The sequence below is a fragment of the Acinonyx jubatus genome, chromosome B1 (assembly GCF_027475565.1).
Source record: "Acinonyx jubatus isolate Ajub_Pintada_27869175 chromosome B1, VMU_Ajub_asm_v1.0, whole genome shotgun sequence".
In the NCBI taxonomy this organism is placed as follows: domain Eukaryota; kingdom Metazoa; phylum Chordata; class Mammalia; order Carnivora; family Felidae; genus Acinonyx; species Acinonyx jubatus.
The window spans coordinates 25,846,935-25,864,699 of NC_069382.1; the positions used below are offsets into that span (position 1 = coordinate 25,846,935).

The 17,765-nt window shown below is 45.9% G+C and overlaps 1 protein-coding gene across 2 annotated transcripts; it reads right to left on the reverse strand.

Moving 5' to 3' along the window:
- Positions 1 to 1,848: 1,848 nt before the first annotated feature.
- Positions 1,849 to 10,564, reverse strand: PPP1R3B (protein phosphatase 1 regulatory subunit 3B). 2 transcript variants are annotated; one of them, XM_015082862.3, is made up of 2 exons: positions 10,318 to 10,564; positions 1,849 to 3,965 (listed from the first exon to the last, which is right to left on the reverse strand). In XM_015082862.3, the coding sequence occupies exons 1-2, from the start codon at positions 10,347 to 10,349 to the stop codon at positions 3,083 to 3,085; spliced, it is 915 nt and encodes a 304-aa protein (XP_014938348.1). In that variant the 5' UTR covers positions 10,350 to 10,564; the 3' UTR covers positions 1,849 to 3,082. The 2 variants fall into 2 exon arrangements, with proteins under 2 accessions (XP_014938348.1, XP_014938349.1); XM_015082863.3 differs by lacking the exon at positions 10,318 to 10,564 and adding an exon at positions 9,552 to 9,938.
- Positions 10,565 to 17,765: the final 7,201 nt, after the last annotated feature.

Below are 17,765 nucleotides of genomic sequence, written 5' to 3' on the forward strand. Positions count from 1 at the left end.
AAACATTCTTTTAGCAGTTCACAATTTACACCTTTAAAAAAACGTTGAAAAGAGTAATGTTTTGCCACAGTTAAAATTAAATCTTAGAGGAAAAATAAATTCTACCTTGACTCTGAAATGGTTTTAATTTCTGGAGAACTACGTAAACTCCCCTTATTTCTCACCAGTTCCCCTACCATAAGAATACTTAAAAAAAGAAAGAGAAAAGAAACCCATTCAAATGCTCCATACCTTCCAAGAAACACTGAAAGCTTATTTATTACGTATCTTTCTATAGTCCAGCTTATTTATTGCACCTAATTTGCCAATGCTTCCCAGGGTATTTGGGAAATAAATAGGAAACGAAATGGAGCTGGTTCTCCATTTCTGGGCGGGAGGCTGGTCCTTTGGGGACAACCTTGGGAAGGGCACTGGGGCTGGGGGACGTTGGTCACCATAACCGACAGCTGTCTGAGGGTCAAACCCCCAAGTCAGGCTGCAATGATGTCTCCAACTAAGAAACTTGTCACTGTGTGTGGACCTATTTACTGATGGTGAGCTCTGAAAGAAGGAGAGGTTCTGTTGAAGCAGGTCCCGGGGGCCATCTGTGGATATCCTGGGACAGAACTGGGCCAAAGGGAAATGGACTGACGGCTGAATAAAGACAGTACAACTGTTCAGAGGCCCCTTGCTCAGTGAAATGACTGACAGGGAACTGCATTCTCTTGTCAGGGGAGGGTCTTTGCAAGCAGGTGACGACTTGCCTGGGAGGCTGAGCATCCCAGGTGTACTGGCTGGGGTGGGGGTTGCAACCAGTGCCCCCAGCAACAAAGCTGGGGTGAGCTGCCAGGAAAGAATGGTGGGGGGAGGGCTTATGGCTGTTTTAAGAGATACTGATTACTGAATTACCATATTTCAAATTTGACCCTGGAATGTGTGAAGATCACCATTACTGAAAAAACGAACGGGAGCCACCTGAGGCATTTTTCTTTTGCATAGAGAGTGATCTCGTTACCTTTAGTCTGGTAACATGTAAATGACAGTGCACCCTGTACCTTTCTTGACTGGACAGAGGTGGCCCAGGACTTTTTAAAATATATTCCCGACCTCTATGAAATCAGTTTTGCTTCCATTCGACTTTGATTTGCACTATCAATCGTGCTGGTCGCCAGATCCGTAACAACAAAAGTGCCGTCTGTGTGCCTGATGTAAGATATGCTTAGAATAAAACACAGTTCTGCCCAAGTTCAGCACAAGACAAAAATGTGACTGTCCCATATACTGTATTACACAATCCCCGAGTCCTACCCACCTGGGAGAGGCATAAGCAATAAAGCACTAGTTCGCAGACTAGTAACAGCCAGTTTTAGGAACAAGAACTAACATCAACCACCACACCGCTTAAGAACATTTAAAAAGTTGAAATATGTTAAAGTTCAAAAAAGAAAGAAAAAAACAAAAACAAAAAAAAAACCCAACCACAAAACTCTAGGAGCCTGGACCCTCCATACCTGCCTGGCACCAATGGACAAAGCCACAGAAGCCAGGAGGTTTTTTTCTAATCCGTCTGGAACACGCAAGCCAAAGCGACTCCTCGCTTGCCAATGCCAGTAGCTGTGCCTCCGTGTCCAGGCAGCTGTGCACCCCTCTTCCTGCCTCACTTTACGCAGATCAGGCAAAAGGAAAATGAGACAGCCATTTAACTAAGCTCCAAAAACAAAAGCAAAACAGAAAAAAAAAAACCCAACCTTCTTCAAATACATATGTAAAAATATTTTTTAAACACCCCCAAGTACAAGCCAATCTTGCCCAAGAAAACTCACAGGCTCTGGGGATCCATCTGTCAATGAAAGTCCCAGGAGTCTCACATCAGTATGAACCGACAACTTTTAATGCATTAGTCCAATATGGTTAAGAACAAGTAACCTCTGATATTTCAGAGTCTCCAAACATGGAAAATAAAATGTGAGAACTTGGTGAGGTTTTTCTCCCTGATCCCTTTATGCACTTGCACTCCATAAATAAGAAGCCCCAGGTCACAGTCCCTGCGTGCTCGGAAAGAGGCCTGGGTGTCGCAGATCACGGTCAGCGTTAGACCAAACACCCACTGAAGGCTTTGAGGATAGATGGGATCTGCAAATCACAATGTCCTGAACACGGCAGGAAGGAGGGCTCTCGAGGAAAGGAGAGTCTCAAATCCCTTTGTGAAGAATGGGGTGCCTGCAAACCAGCGAGCAAGTTCAAACAAATCCTGTAACGGAGCCGTCTGGTGACTCAGGAGCGAGTACTTCGAAAGCTCCCCCAGACGCCAAGCGGACATGCTACCCGTGTCCCACCCAGACTGTCCTGCCTGTCACAGTCTGTAACCCAGCACTGGAGCCAGTTACTTTTGCTAACTGGGGCATCGTTCTCTGCTGGACGCTCTGTGGGGTCAGAAAGAGGAAATGCCTGTCTTCGGCACAGGCTAATTTGCCTTGGTTATCTTTTCCTCGGCATCAGATGAGCTGTGGACGATAATAAAATGCAAAAAAAAAAAAAAAAGAGCACAGAGATAAAGTGTGAAGTACATGGAGACCCGGAACAGCAGCAGCAAGGGGTGGGGGGTGGGGGGGGCGACCCGTCTGGGCAGACAGCGCGCAAAGATGAGCCGCAAGGGTCCAATGGGAGGTGACTGAGCACGGAGTGACTTTCAGGTGACTGATTTTCCACATCCCGGGGAGGGAGGCGCGGCCCCTCCAGGCAGCCGGATCACGCTCCTGGTTGCATCATTTCGAAGCCACTGCCCTCCAGCTTCTCCAGCACTGCCCGCAAGGCTGGTTCCCGCCCAGGCCCTTCCCACACTGGTCTCCTGCTCCGACCCTCGAGGCCGCCGCAGGTGCCGAGCAGACCAGCACCCTGCATCTACCCTGGCGTGCGAAACCAGTCGTGAGATCTAACCCTGGCTGGGTTTTGCTGGCTTCAGAAAAAAGTGAGTAGGATCCTTTCATTTTCAAAAACTGTGCCTAATGGCAGTTCAGCTGCTCTCTGGCTCCGTCTCCGCCTGCCTGTGACTGCAGCTAGACTTCCCAGGACCCACTCAGCCGCGCTCTGTCACGCACAGTCACTAGTAGTAGGGCCCTAGCTTTTCATATCCTAAATAACTAGGCCACTCTGGAAACAGACCGTAGGAACACCGAGGGCTTCCAAACTGGTCAAAGGATATTCCAAAATCTGGTCCGTTCTGTGGCTCGGCTGTTCCCTGAGAGGATTTCAGTTCAGCCCGGATGATCCTATAGTTTTTGCCTTTGTTGCTGTCCCAGTAAGTCTGTCCGCGGCACTCAAAGCACACAGCAAACTCTATTCTCTCGTAAGACTGAACTTTCTCAGGTAAGCTAATGTCAAAGGAGAACGTGTCCCTGTCTGAACCAGCGTAAGTGTCCTTCACATACCAACAGGGAAAGTCTGTGAAGCTTTTCCAAGTGTCAAATGTCATCCGTATTTTCACCGTCTTCTCAAACGCCAGGTTCTGCACTTTCACTGTGCCAGCAATTGCTCTGTCTTTCAGCACACAGTTTTCAAGGCATACGTGGTCGGTCTGAAGCCGATTTCTAAAGTCTAAGTAATCTGCGGAAGGCTGTGAAAAATCCAGAACAAAGCTCTCGCTCTCTGCTGTCGTCAGACTCACAATGTTGTCTAGGAGCTCAGTGATGTTAAATGGAATATCTAACGGGTCATCGAATTCCGAGAACACTTTGACCATTGTCAGGGCCAGCCCTTGGTTGTCTGCGAAGGACACCCGCTTTTTCACCTTCTTCTCCTGCACGGTGGGGGCCACCATTCCGCCGGCTTCATCCTTGCTGCTCAGTTGAATGCAAGGCCTCAGTGGTTTGCTTGGCTTTGGCGAAGCCTTGAAGGCGAACCTCTCTCTGCGCAAGGAAGGGGCCATGCAGCTGTACCTGCACTCTATGTCCACAGCCATCATTGGGTTAGAGGAACAGGCTAGAACCCTGGCAGAAGGGGAAAGAAAGAAACGGCCGTGAGATCAGACAGAAGTTAAACTCCTCATTCGAACGGGGACTGGCGAACAATGTCTGCCTTCAGCTCTGGCCCAGCCCCTCTCCCCCCCTCCCACCCCCCCCACCCCCCACACCCCCTCTGCTGTGGTTCCGTATTAACTCAAGTGTGATCCAGCATGACCTTGGGTTCAGGGGACATTAAGACTGTAAAGTGGGGTGAAAAAGAGGACTGGGGTCAAAACAAATGAAAAAACAAACTATTTTCACAGGTTTTTCTGTCGGGATTTCTTGGGGGGCCTTACATGCCAGAGCGCCTTGGGGAATACTGAAAAGAACAGGCGGTCTGCAAGAGTTCCCAAACTTATCTAACTAAGGAATCCTTTTTTTGTGGAACAGCTTGCGGAACACATGTTCTGAGGAACACACTTTGGTAAAGACGGCTTTACTAGGATAAAAATAAATGAACTCATGCCACGAATATTGGTAGTACCTATATGCCAGATATTATGCTAGACACTGAGATTCAATGGGGAAGACAGACACAAAGCTGTACAGTAGGTTTTTATTTTTATTTACTTATTTAAATATTTTTTAAGTGTTTATTTTGAGAGAGTGTGTGTGTGCACACGTGAGGGAGGGGCAGAGAGAGGGGGAGAGAGAATCCCAAGCAGGCTCCTGGCTGTCAGCATAGAATCTGATGTGGGGCTTGAACTCACAAACTGTAAGATCATGACCTGAGCTGAAGCTGAAATTGAGAGTTGGTCACTTAACCAACTGAGCCATCCACGTGCTCCTAGATTTTTATATTCCAGCATATTTTTCTTTTTAAAAATGCCAACAATTCAGTTGTTTTCAACCTTTCATATAGGTGAATATTTGTTTTTTCTGTAGTGGAAAATAGTCTCTATAAGAATAAAAGGCAAAGAGAATCATGCTACAAGATCAGGTTAAACCTGACTTCCTAAAAACTATATTTTTCTAGAAGTGAGAAAAAATAAAACCAAATGATTAAAGACAAACTGGGAAAACATTTTATAAAAAGCATGGCAGCAAAGAGTTAATACCTTCATATACAAAGAGTTCCTACAAAACAATAACAAAGTAAAATAGTCAACACAGAAAAATGAGCAAAGAACATGAATAGAAGATTCCTGAAAAAAATTAAAATTGGCCCATAAATATACAAAATGTCCAACTTAAAGAATTTAGATTAGAAAACAATGCCTGTTGTTGCCTACTGAGTTAGTAAAGAGTTTTTAAAGATAATATAAACACATGTATTAGTCTAAGTCAGCACAACCTTTCTAAATATTCTTCTCATTTTTGGTTATTTTTTTAACATTTATTCATTTTGACATATTCGTTTTATATATTTTGAGAGAAAGAGAGAGAGTGAGAGAGCATGTGAGAGGGGGAAGGGCAGAGAGAGAGGAAGACACAGAATCCGAAGCAGGCTCCAGCCTCTGAGTTGTCAGCACGAGCTGGATGTGGGGCTGGAAACCCAGGAACCGTGAGATCATAACCTGAGCCGAAGTCAGACGCTTAACTGACTGAGCCACCCAGGCGTCCCGATCATTTTTGGTTCTAATATCGCATACAGGTATTCATTTTAAAGAGTTAATGAAAAGTGCATGGGGGTTAATGTACTAAAATGGTCAATGCAGCATCCTAGGGAGGAAAATGTGAGAAAATGAAAATAACCTAAATGACCGATAACAGGTATCTGGTTAAATCAAATATACCACCACATCCAGTGATAAAATTTTATATCATCATTAAAACTATTATTTGGAAAAAAAAAGGTATAAATGGCATAGAAAAAATGGATAATAATATACTGTCAAAGTAAAAAATAGAGAAGATAAAATTGTATGTAGACTAGATTTGTGGGAAAAAAATATTAGGTATATGCGCAGAAAAAAAGACTAGAGATAGATTTAAAACCCTTAGAATATCCAGGTGATGTGATTTCAGGAACTTTGTTTTCCTGTTTTGTGTTTCTTGTATTTTCCAAAATCACATCAAGGGGTAAAACGAATCTAAAAAATGCCTCAAATATTTAAGATTGGCCAAAAACCTATCCTATCAAACACTATGGCCTCGCTAAAGTCAAGCAATTTTTATCATTCCACTTACCACGGCAAATTTATATTGATTTGATGGTTACAATGGGCTAATGAAGAAGTCAGTGATGAAACCAGGATTAAAATCTGGTCTGTGAACCGCAGAACACAGGGTGTGGATTCCTTCCAAACCTCTCTCCCCTCACCATGGCAAAGGGGAAGGTATGTGCTGGGGTTGGGCTGCTTGCTCTCAGGCCTCCCCTGGTTCCTGCCCACTGGTGGGGGGCTTCAGGGTGATGGTATATTTGATCAAATATACAAAGAAAAATAAGAACAAAGACGTACTGGGTTTGATCCCATTTTCCAAAAGAAATATAACCCTTCCCCTAGGATGCAGGAACCATTTAGTGATAACTGACTGGAGAAACATACACATTCAGAGCAAAAACAATAAATTATAGCCGCAATGTAGTTATCTAAACATACATTTTAAACGATACTTGTCTTACTGTTTACCCTCTAACAAAACCAATGAGTGAGTATTTTAGGAGCAAATTTGCTTTCTATTATCTGTTCTATCCATGCAATCGTTCTGGAAAGGAAAAGTTCTGACTGAAATAGGCAAGATAGGTTTACAGAGGGTCTGTGGGTTGGCTAATGAGTTCAACATAAAAAGAAACCCCTAGGGCTCCTGGGTGCCTCAGTGGGTTGAGCTGGACGTGCTTGATTTTGGCTCAGGTCATGGTCTCACAGTTCATGAGATCAAGCCACACATCGGGCTCTGCACTGACAGATTGCATTGGTTAGACTGCACTGGAATTGTACTTTCAGCTTTAATGTTAGCACAGGTAGTTGTTTTTCTTTTTTTTTAATTAAATGTGGATTAAAAATACTCCCAAAGTGAGCATCCCACTCTTGCATCCCAGCCCCTCCCACTCTGCCCACACTCGACAACCTGGGTGTGACCCGAGGGGGGTGGAGTTGCCCTCAGTCCACTACAGTCCTTCCTCCTTGCCTGAGTCAGCACAAGGTCAACTGTAAGTTCTCTATCTTCTTCTCTAGATCTCTTCAAGCCTGCAAACCAACCTCCTACGTGCTTTGCCGCACAGTTCATTAGAAAAAGGTTGGGAAACTCTCAGGATACCGTAGAAACAGAATTCTAAAACAAGCAGATCAGTTAAAGGATCTGCACACTTAAACTAAAGTCACTCTCAATTTCTAATCCTAAAGATTACAAAGACTTAGTTGAAGAGCTTGGTAAAGTTTCCCTATTTGGACCCAGTGGGTGTAAATTTGCCCCTGAGCTCCCTTCTATCACCAAGCTGTTAAGCATTAGTGGAACTGGGGGTGGGAAGGTGACGTCCTGGTCAGAGCCAACTCTAATTATACAATTCCACTGGCACTTTCTACAGCCTAATTGGTTTTGCAACAGTCTTCCATCAAAGGCAGAAATAAAGTTAATTACCTGGCCACCCAAGGGCTACTGCCTCAGGGACACTGCACAAGCAATCACTGCCCAGGGTCCCCTTCACTATTTTAGGGTCACCATAACTGGAGGGGAGGACATTAATCCCTGTGGCCCCATACATATGGATACGATCTGACTGTTGGCCGCTTGCCTATCCTCACAGGTGGATCCCAGCTTTTATGACCCAGACCATTCTCCAAGAAGCAGTGTACCAAACTCTGGTTTCATGGAAGCTCTCCTGACCCTCTACTCAGGAATTCCCCAATGGACTGTGACAGGGCTGTCCATCACCCACAAGTCCTCCTAGCAGTGAAGATGTACGAGGTAAGTTTCCTAAGTCTCTGAAAGGAAGGCATCTGGAAGGTGCTTTATCCTCAAATGGCATAAAAACGAGCAGGTGCCATCACAGTGCACATCAGGCTGCATCTCAGGCCCCCGCCTGACACTCTCCCTGGCTGCTTGGCCCCTTGCTCCCCAGGCCAGGGAATATAAGTCACCAAGCTTGGCCAGGGAAAAAGCCAGCAGGAGAAGACACAGACACATATTTGAACCAGTAGAGCATGACAGAGGACTGGATACCAGTTTGCTGCGGGACAAGATCATGAGAATACGAGTGGCTGTTACTCCGAGTCTCAAACACTTGGGTTCCACATAGATGCCCAAGAGATCAATTTTGCGCCACGAGGGACTGGGCCATGCCCAAGGGTAGATTTCAGGGTTCTTGGTCAAAAGATGGCAAATCCCAGCTCTCCGTGAAAATTGGAGAAAACAGGGAGAGTTCTGCAGAAACACTTTCCCTGTTCCACTACATTAGTGCCAAAAAACACACCTTCTCAGGACAGCTGGTCAGGTTAGATGTCATGGTGGTTTTTCCTGTGAAAACTATAGACTGGTAGAAAATAACCACATGACCTTCACAGTTTCAGACAGCCGAGCTACTGACTTTTTGGCTGTGCCTTTTATAGGAATAAACTTTTTGGGGGATTGAGGCCAAGATATTTGTCCTCCATTTTCATACTCTGATAAGAAAAGGCAGAAAAATCAGATGCACCAAGAACCCACTGAAACTACCTTAGGTAAGCATTCACAACTAGGTTATACTTTTTTAAAAGATATGTCCATCTACCCCTTTGCCATTACTTTACTCCCCCCCCCCAAAAGGTTTGGGTGACATAATATGAATAAAGTTGACGTATTTTCCTTTGTACTGAGACCATGGGGCCCTTGTTCACAGCCTTAACAGCCACTTGAACTCTTCTATCCTGTAACCATCATCTAAAGCATCTTTGAGATACACACACACACACACACACACACACAGCTGCGTATTACAGGAAAGAAAACTCCACCTGCCACCTGACAATGCCCAATGTGAAACAGAGCACTGGCCTGGGAATGCCTGTGCTGCCCACTTGGAGCAAATCACTGAATCTGTCCAGGCTTAAGCTTTCTCCTCTGAGGTCCTTTCTGGCTCTGCCGTTCTTGTTTGCTAATAATGCCCACTAACTTCTCTTCTCTTCCCACTCACTTTTCCCTAAATACCTCTACTTTCCTCTTGTGGTGAGTCCACAGGCTGTCTTCACTTTAGTCTTGGCTCCTGGACAACCTCGCCAAATGAACCATTTCCTCTTCTCCCCACCCCAGCTCAAAGCTCTAACGTCTCTTTTCCCTGACCCTGGGTCTCCCAAGGAGGCCCGGCCACACAGACCACAGGCCCCAACACCTTTCAGCAACTCTCCCAAGTATTCAAGTCAAGCCTGTCCTCAATTTTCTCCTCTAGAGCAGAAAACAACACCCGACAGGCCACAACTCTTCAAGTATGTCCTTCTGGACCCTATACCCTGTCTTTTACAGCAAGTCCCTTCCACACCCCTTTCTCCGAGTTCAAAAGCGGGGCATGAACAGGGCAGGGGGCAGGCCAGAGCTTCCAGACTTGGAAGATCCCACAGGTCAAAGCCATCCTGACCCTGCCCCCCCTCGGTCCAACCGGCCTGCACCCCGCCCCCAAGCACTCCTGGAGCCTCCTTCGACTTGTCCCTCACCCACCTTTTGGACCGTGGGGAAGCCCCCTCCCCAGCTGGTTCGCTGCATCGGAGAGTCTGCAGGGAGGTGGCAGGAGAGGCTGCCACCACCGGACTACGTGAGCGTCGTGTGTCCGGGAGGCAGGGCTTGCGCTCCGTTCCCGGAGATATGACCCCTAGGGGGAGGAGGACGACGAGGGGGAGGAGCCCAAGTTATCACACCAGGGCGGGGCGGCGGGGCAATCCCGGTCGGAGCGGCGCCGCGAGAGCGTCCCCGCGCGGCAGACTCTCCCCCGCCGTCCCGGGACAGCCCCTGCCCGGGGACCGGGGTGGCTCTGTGTCCCATCGCAACTTGGCGACCTGAGAGATGGCCCAAGTGTGTTTCCTTGCATATTACAGAGAAACCGAGGCGCTGAGAAAAAAAGAGACCTTTCTTGTACTCCAGTCCCCAATTGCCCAATTTAGGGGACACTCTCCGGGACTGTCGGGTCCCAGGCTGGAAGCGCCGTATCCCAGGTTCGAACTCGGCACAAGAGTCCCAGCCCGGGCCACTCCTCGCGGCCAGACCCGCACTTCTGTGGAACACGTGGATCCAGCCAGGCTCCATCCCACCTCTGGTCCCTGGGTTGCTCTCTCCACTCAAGCCCGTCTAGAGTGTTCCACCCCCGTACTGCAACTGCAAGTTGGACAGTGCAAGTGCAGGTGGCAGGAACCAAAGGTCTCCACTGCGCACTCCTCGCAGCCCTTTCTCGGCCCTGCACTGGGACGCTAGGGCTTGGGGACTGACGTACCTAGTACAGCTCATAAGTGCCGAAGTACACATGCGCCAGCCCGCGGCAGCATCCGCGCCGAGGTGGCAGGAGCAGAGGCGGCGACGGCAGGAGTGGGGGGCCGGGACTCAGGTCTGCGCCCTGGGCGGGCAGACGCATCCGTCCGTGCGCGAGAGCAGCCCGCTCGCCTCGTCCCTGCGGCCGGTCCCCCGGACTCGGGCTCCCAGCCGCCGCGCTGCTCCCTTTAACTTTCCAGCACCTCTCCCCACTTGGGGAGCCATCCCGGAACCCTTTTCACGTGAACGCCCCCCACAGCCAATGGGCGCGCTCGGGACGCGAGCCGTCGACCAATGGCCGTGGAGCCGCGGTCCGGGATAGCACCGCTTCGCCACGTGATGGGCCCAGCGCCCAGAGTGATAGTGTTGCAGTTCGGGGGCTGGGAAGGGGCAGTGGGGTCACTCTTTCATCAGAAGCTTGGGGACGGGCGCCAGGGGGCAGAGGCACTTTCCTACAGAGGAGCATCCCGTTACAGCCAGAAGGCTGGGTCGCAGGCGGCTTTGCCAAATTCCCTCTTCCTAAGCAAAGCCCCTGCGGGCCAAAGCCTGCCTACGTCTGCAGATGTAGTTGCGGTTGCATTCACACCGTCCCGCGGTCCGCCTTTATCTTAGGCTTGAGCCAGGGGGGTCACAGATGTCCCTTACTTCCCCATCACCTGCGGATCCCAGAGGAGCCCCAGGAGAATGCTAAGTGTGTTTGCCTCCGTGTTAGGTAGAGGCGCTCTGGGATTGACACTTCAGCTGTAAGGGTCATGTGGAAAACAAGTAACTACGGATGCTTGCTTTGTGTTAGTCATGGGTCCAGGTGTTAACTGTGAAAGGGATACAGTAAAATCGTTTTAGAAAGTTGTTATTGGGGCCATCTGCCAGAGTACCGCAGATATAGGTATATAGGTAGGTACATTTCAGAGGAAATTACCTGACTTGAACCTGTTACAACTACCTGTACCAACAGGGCCTCCATGATCTCTGTGAGACACCTTGAAGTCTGTAGAGAATGATGACCCTAAAAGAGACCAGACCCTTCCTCTCATATGATTTCATGTAAATATATATTTATATAGTCATGTATTAATCTCCTTGGCGCTCAGCTCGGAGCTAGCCACTTCAGGGATGAGGATCCTAGTTTTCTAGTTTTCGTGATGTTTGGAAATTGATAGAGGGTTGTCAGCCTTTTAAAGTGCCAAGACATTAACATAAACAAATCCTACCGTCTTGTGTTACCGTCCTTTTATTTTAAGAAATACTCTTTAACAACAAAAACAAAATAACAGTCTCAGAGTAAAGGCGATTCCTTCACATTGGATATATTTAGCTTTATGAACATTCATTCTGTTGAACACGGCATTTGGGAACTTCTGCTTTAAGGGAGATGAGCGCAAATTCTAATTTTACTAGAAATGTAAAACTGAAACACTGGTGGGTTGCATTAGTCCAATACAGGCCTTCAGCTCAAGACACAGTCTGCCTATCTGAAGAGGAATTATTAGCTTCTTCCTTCTCTTTCAGTGGACATATATGATAGAGGACCACCTCTGAAATCAGCTGTTGGTAGGCGTTTGGCAAACACAGTTTCCATGGAATATTCCCTTTGCCAACTCTCAACCCCTTTTATTAGCTGATGAGTAGGTTGAAGATTTATTAAGCCAAGTGTTGGCTACATTTCTCAAGGGTAGCGAGCATGCTAGAGGAGTGGGCAGAGATAAAGAGCCAACCCGTGTTGCAACATGAATGCAGGCAAAGGCGATCTGAACCAAACTGGGAAGGAGTTGGGACAAGTAAATACAAACCTATAGCATTAAGGTTTGGAAGCATCTTCCTTACATGGATCTAGGAAACCATGGGTCATAATTTCCCCTGTGGGTTAGGTGACTATTTCAGACCAGGAGAGTGGGGCTAAACTTAGTTGTGGCACACCACAGTCTTGGTAGGTAGGAGTGCGGTGTCCTTGAGTTTGAAAAGAGCACGGTCTCCTTCGAGATCAGAACAGAGCTGGGAAGTCAGCTGTTCTGGGAAGTAAGTTCTGTTGCACCAGAACTCAGCAACTCCCGTGCCCCAGAAGCTGAGAGCTGGACTGGCCGTTAGTCACAATCTTGTCTCACTGTCATTTTATAGCAGAAAGAAAGTAAAAACAGAATGTGTCAACCTTTTAGTCAACGCATACCAAGTTCCTTTTAGACTATCTGGCACTCAATTTCATTTAATCTGGCCTTAATTTCATTTAATAAGCCAACTCTCCCCACAAAAATAAACCAAAATCCTAGTAGTAGCTAAGCAAAGCTAATTATCATTTTCCCATAAACTTTCTTTTTGGTGGCTATTCGTGGCTATTTGGTGGCTGTCTTCCTTGCACTTGGGCTCAGCTTCAGTCTTACACATTTGTTTATTCATTTAACACATTATTGAGTAACTACTATAAACCTGGCTGCTGGAAGTGGAAAACGAGTGAAATACGATCTTAACTTTCAAGAAGCTCTTAGGCTAATAAGTACTGATGTAGAATAAATGTGTGTGGAAGGTTAATTCTCTGTATTTTGGGAGCTAAGAGGAAGACTGCTTATGTGTGGCTGTGGAGGTGGGATGGGAGTGAGGAGGGTCCGCTGAGGAAGTGAGCATCGAACAGGATCCTGAAGGGGGAGTCAGAGTTTAGGGGTAACGGGAGAAAGCAGGGCAGGAATTGGCAAAGGAGCAGAGTTCTATATGTTCCCCCAAAGAATTTCCACTGTGCTGATTAAAAAATAAGTCTCCTTTCTGGCTTAAATATGAGACAGTGTTTCTTTATGCATGGGTTAACATCAGCTTGCTGTTCATCCATAAAGTTTTTGAAAATATCATTAATATCTTATCTCCTTCTCAACCAAGCACATTTCAAAAACAGCCAAACCCAGGTCTTATCTTCATCCAAGATTTTGGAAGAAAAATCTCTTTTTTCTTTTCTTCTTAAAGTCCTAACTTTTCCTTCTCTTTGGATAAAAATTGTTGCAAAGTGCCTCTAAATATAAATAACCAGCATCAAGAGTCAGAACTCAAGAAGAGAACATTCTTTTGCCTGATCAGAATAGAAAGTGGGAAAGACTGTTCCCAAACTGCCTAAGTGAATTTATATTTAGACAAGTGGAGTTGTTTGCACCTGTCAGAGCTGCAGACATGTTCTGGACGCATTAGGTTACCTGGGGCCCTCTGCCCCTCTTTCAGATCTGACTGAAAGAGACTTGCTAGGTCATGTTTTACGGGATAGGCATCTGAATACTAACAGGGATTCCGTAAGCCTCTTGTCTATGGAGAATGTCTCCTTTGTGTGGGAGAAGACCCTGAGGAGTTTACATATCCAAGCTCCCAGAGCCCAGTAGGGCATTTTCCTCACTGGGGAGGGGCTTTGAGTTCCCGAGTGAGGCTATTGTGTTACTTTTTTAAAAGTTACATATACGGAGCGCATCACAGCTTCTTCCTATGAACCTGCTACAATACCTTTGAGTTGTATTTATTATTTTTTTTATGATTGTAAAATGAACGCTAGGTTACTGTAGACATGGTAGAAAATATGGAAAGATATAAAGTTGGAGATAGAATCAGCAGTACCCAGCAATAGCTACCAATATAATTCACCATCTTTTTTTCAGTGTGTATTCTATGCATAAACATTCTATTATCAGGATCATAGTATAAAGAAGGTATACTATCTTAATTTTTTACTCATGACAGCTTCTCATTTTGAGTACATTAATATTATTATACTTTTTCTCACTTGCTTTTTGATAGCTGCATAATATTCTTGCATACAAAGATGATGCTTTAACTATGTTCTTATTGCGGGACACTTAAATGTTTTTTCCCCAAATTTTCTCTATTTTTAATGCACTTTGATAAGCATCTTTGTAGTTAAACCTTTGCCTGCATCCCTGGTTATTTCCTATTTCCCTGAGTACAGACCATGAGTACAGACGCTCTTTAGACTCTTGATTTATATTGCCAAATTGTTTTTAGAAAGAGCAATGTTGATCTTTTATTCCCACTATTGGGGAAAATTAAGAATTAAATAATCTTAAGGTCTTGGTTTGTGGATTTGGGGCAAATTATACCTTAGCTTACAAAAAAAAAAAAGCCACATGGGAAGTTTTACCACTGAATCATACATTCTGTGTCTGGGTAAAAATAGCTACATACCTCATCTTTTGCTTTAGCTTTGAATCTCAAAGTACAGAATCAATTTGTGTTATGAATGGAGACTTTATAACCCATATTATTGACTTAAATTGTATTAGGTGGTGACTGGTCAGAGAGAAGGTGGAGAGGCTGGGATGGGGGAATACCACTTTGCCACAGGCTTAAACGGAATCGGGCAGATCTCCATGTATATTTATATTCTTTGCTCATTCATCCCTTGTTCATGACTGGTGTGGTCATAAATTATATTTAAACACGTGACTGTATACATATGATCCTCTGTAGAACATCCAGAATTTCATGACAAGTGGCGTGCATTTTTCGGAGGAGAACAATATGTCAAGCTCTTTGGAGGACTATGACGGACCACTTGGCTGCCACGTGCCTTGTCCCTTCGGTCTGGGCTGTTTGTGCCACATGCCTCTGGAGTCAGATGCCTCGGATACTGCAGGCACTTTGGGTTTGGTGTAAGCGACTGTGTTTCAGCCGGTTTCATCTGCTATTTCCAAAACTGCCTGGATAGCTCTCTTAGAAACAGGCTGCGATAGGATTGGCATTAAGAAAACAGTGACTCACTTGAGCGGTGAGGAAAACTATTAAATATTTATGCACGATGAATTCTAAATGGACCCAGCCACCTTTAATTTTCCATCACTTCTCTTTTTCTTTGAAACATAGAGGCAGCACCTGAACTGACTTCGTGGTTTTCCTTATGATCATTCGATATCCTCTAGAGAATTAGGACTTAAAGCCTGCATTCTTCCCTCTCGAAACTCATGGTAACAATTTCTCCACATGGAAAACCATGGCTGTTTTGGAGCTAGAAGCTGAGCAAGGGAAGCTAGGAAGTCACCCCGTATGGAGAATATTCCTTCTCTGCCTCATGCCTTACCTGAGCTCTCAAGGAGCACACATTTCGGAGGGTAGAGGGGGGACCCATGGTCCAACGTGTTTATTTCACCTACTGCTTAAAACAATGCAGAGGACAATAGAGTATCTGTTATAAAGGCTACTCGGGTCTGTTATAAAATTACACTTCACTAAAAACAACAACCTGATAACTAACTATTAGTATGGGTCTTACTTGGTGAGTAGGCAGGATTATAGAATATACAAAGGCCAACTTCGACATTGTTTCCATTTAAGCCTTGGAGATTGATATAGCCATGTATTAATTCTTAGCAAAGACATTAAGTGTCTTTCCGATTTTCTTCTGTTAATTCTTTGGTCATCTTCGACTGCAGAGTCCCTTGAGACATAAGGGCTGTTGCCTACTGTCTTTCTCAAGGCTTACTGCTCTGAACAGTTCAGTAACTTCTCCTTTTTTCCCTGATTCTGACCCTGCTTCCTCTTCCCTCTTCTTCCTTTTTTTAAAATTTTTTAATGTTTATTTTTGAGAGAGAGAGAGAGAGAGAGAGAGAGAGAGCATGAGCAAGAGAGGGGCAGGGAGAGAGAGAGAGAGAGAGAGAGAGAGAGAGAGACAATCTGAAGCAGGCTCCAGGCTCTGAGCTGTCAGCACAGAGCCTGACATGGGGCTCGAACCCACGAGCTATGAATCATCACCTGAGCCAAAGTCAGATGCTTTACCAGTAGAGCCACCCAGGTGCCCCGACCCCCTTTCTTTTCTTTGTTTTGGGGGGGGTATTGCTCCCTAGTTTGTAAAATCTAAAAATTTTTCTCCCCTAAGATTAGTAAGTAAGCATTTCTCTTTCTTATAAATTAGCATTTTCCATCAACTCACAGGGACAATCCAAAAGCCAAGGGTTAGGAGAAGAAGTGTATTACAAAATAACTTCCTGCCAAATTTCCTAGGAAGACACATAAAAAGATGAAGACTCAAGAACCGGGGTGCCTGGGTGGCTCCATCGGTTAAGCATCTGACTTCAGCTCAGGTCATGATCTCGCAGTTCGTGGGTTCGAGCCCCACGTCGGGCTCTGTGCTGACAGCTCGGAGCCTGGAGCCGGCTTCGGATTCTGTGTCTCCCTCTCTCTCTGCCCCTTCCCTGCTCACATTCTGTGTCTCTCTGTCTTTCAACAATAAATAAATGTTAAAAAAAAAAAAAAGACTCACAGAACCCTCATACCCTGGATATAATGATGTATGGTGTTTAAGAGCTCAGCCATCTGGTGGTCCTGCACTTGAATACTGATTCTGCACCATGGGCTGTGGACCTTGGGAAAATGATTCCCAACTTTGTGCCTCTGTTTGCATCACTGTAACACGGGAATACTAATGCCTGCCTGGCAGGACTACTTTGAAGATTTCCGGGAACACTTTCTGTGTAACCAGGATGACCTAAGGGCACCGAGAGTCACATTACTTGATTATTCTCGATGCAATAAAACCTGGATCTGAACGCTCCCCTTACCAAAGCCAGCAAGAAGCTTAAAACCAGGTGGCTTATGCAGGCCTCCAAATTGGGAACAAGCCCTTTGTCCTTGAACTCTGGGCACTGCCCTTGATGCAGCTTCTTCTGCAGCCCATTGTCTGGAGAGGCCCGGTCTTCGCCCCACACCAGAGCTACTGTCTGAGACAGGCTTGGACACTGCCCACTTAGCCGGCCTGGTGTGAAGCTCGTGGGCCCCCAGATCCAAGGCTTTTTCACGTCAGCAGGCTGTCAATTTCTATCACCTGCAGAAACTTCAGTTCCCACAGGTCACGTAGAAGTCACTGCCTCTCTGGGCTGGATCTTTCTGCAAACCCATTCAAGCACCAGGCTCTACATCTCTCCCACTCTTTTTTTTTTAATTAAAAAAATTTTTTTTAAATTTATTTTTGAGAAAGTGCGAGCAGGGCAGGTGCAGAGAGAGAGGGGGACAGAGGATCTGAAGCGGCTCCGTGCTGACAGCAGCAAGCCCCATGCGGGCTCAAACCCATGAACTGTGAGATCATGACCTAAGCCAAAGTTGGACACCCAACCGACTGAGCCACTCAGGTGCCCCTAAATCTCTCCCACGCTTAAGTAGTTCTGAACACTTTCTGCATGGATCCAGAATTCCCAAACACCACCAAGTACAGGGGCAATTTTCTTCAGAGGCTCTAGAAATGTGAAGGAGCTGTTGGCACCTCCTTAGGGCTAAAAAGAGCCAGGACTTTAGGGAAAACAAAAACAAAACCAAAAACAAAACCCTACCTTTTTTCTGTAGTGTAAGGTTTTGGGGTATATGAGAATAAAGCCCAAATTTATATGCTGACACAATATGGTAAATGTTCTGATAGGTGAACAGAAACAACAACTAAAATGTGGC

Excerpts from the sequence above, each read along its gene's own strand:
- PPP1R3B (XM_015082862.3), bottom strand. The coding sequence starts at position 10,349 with ATGTGTACTTCGGCACTTATGAGCTGTACTAG. Across the intron at positions 3,966-10,317 it reads GCACTTATGAGCTGTACTAG|GGTTCTAGCCTGTTCCTCTA; the intron begins GTACGTCAGTCC and ends CCCTTCTGCCAG.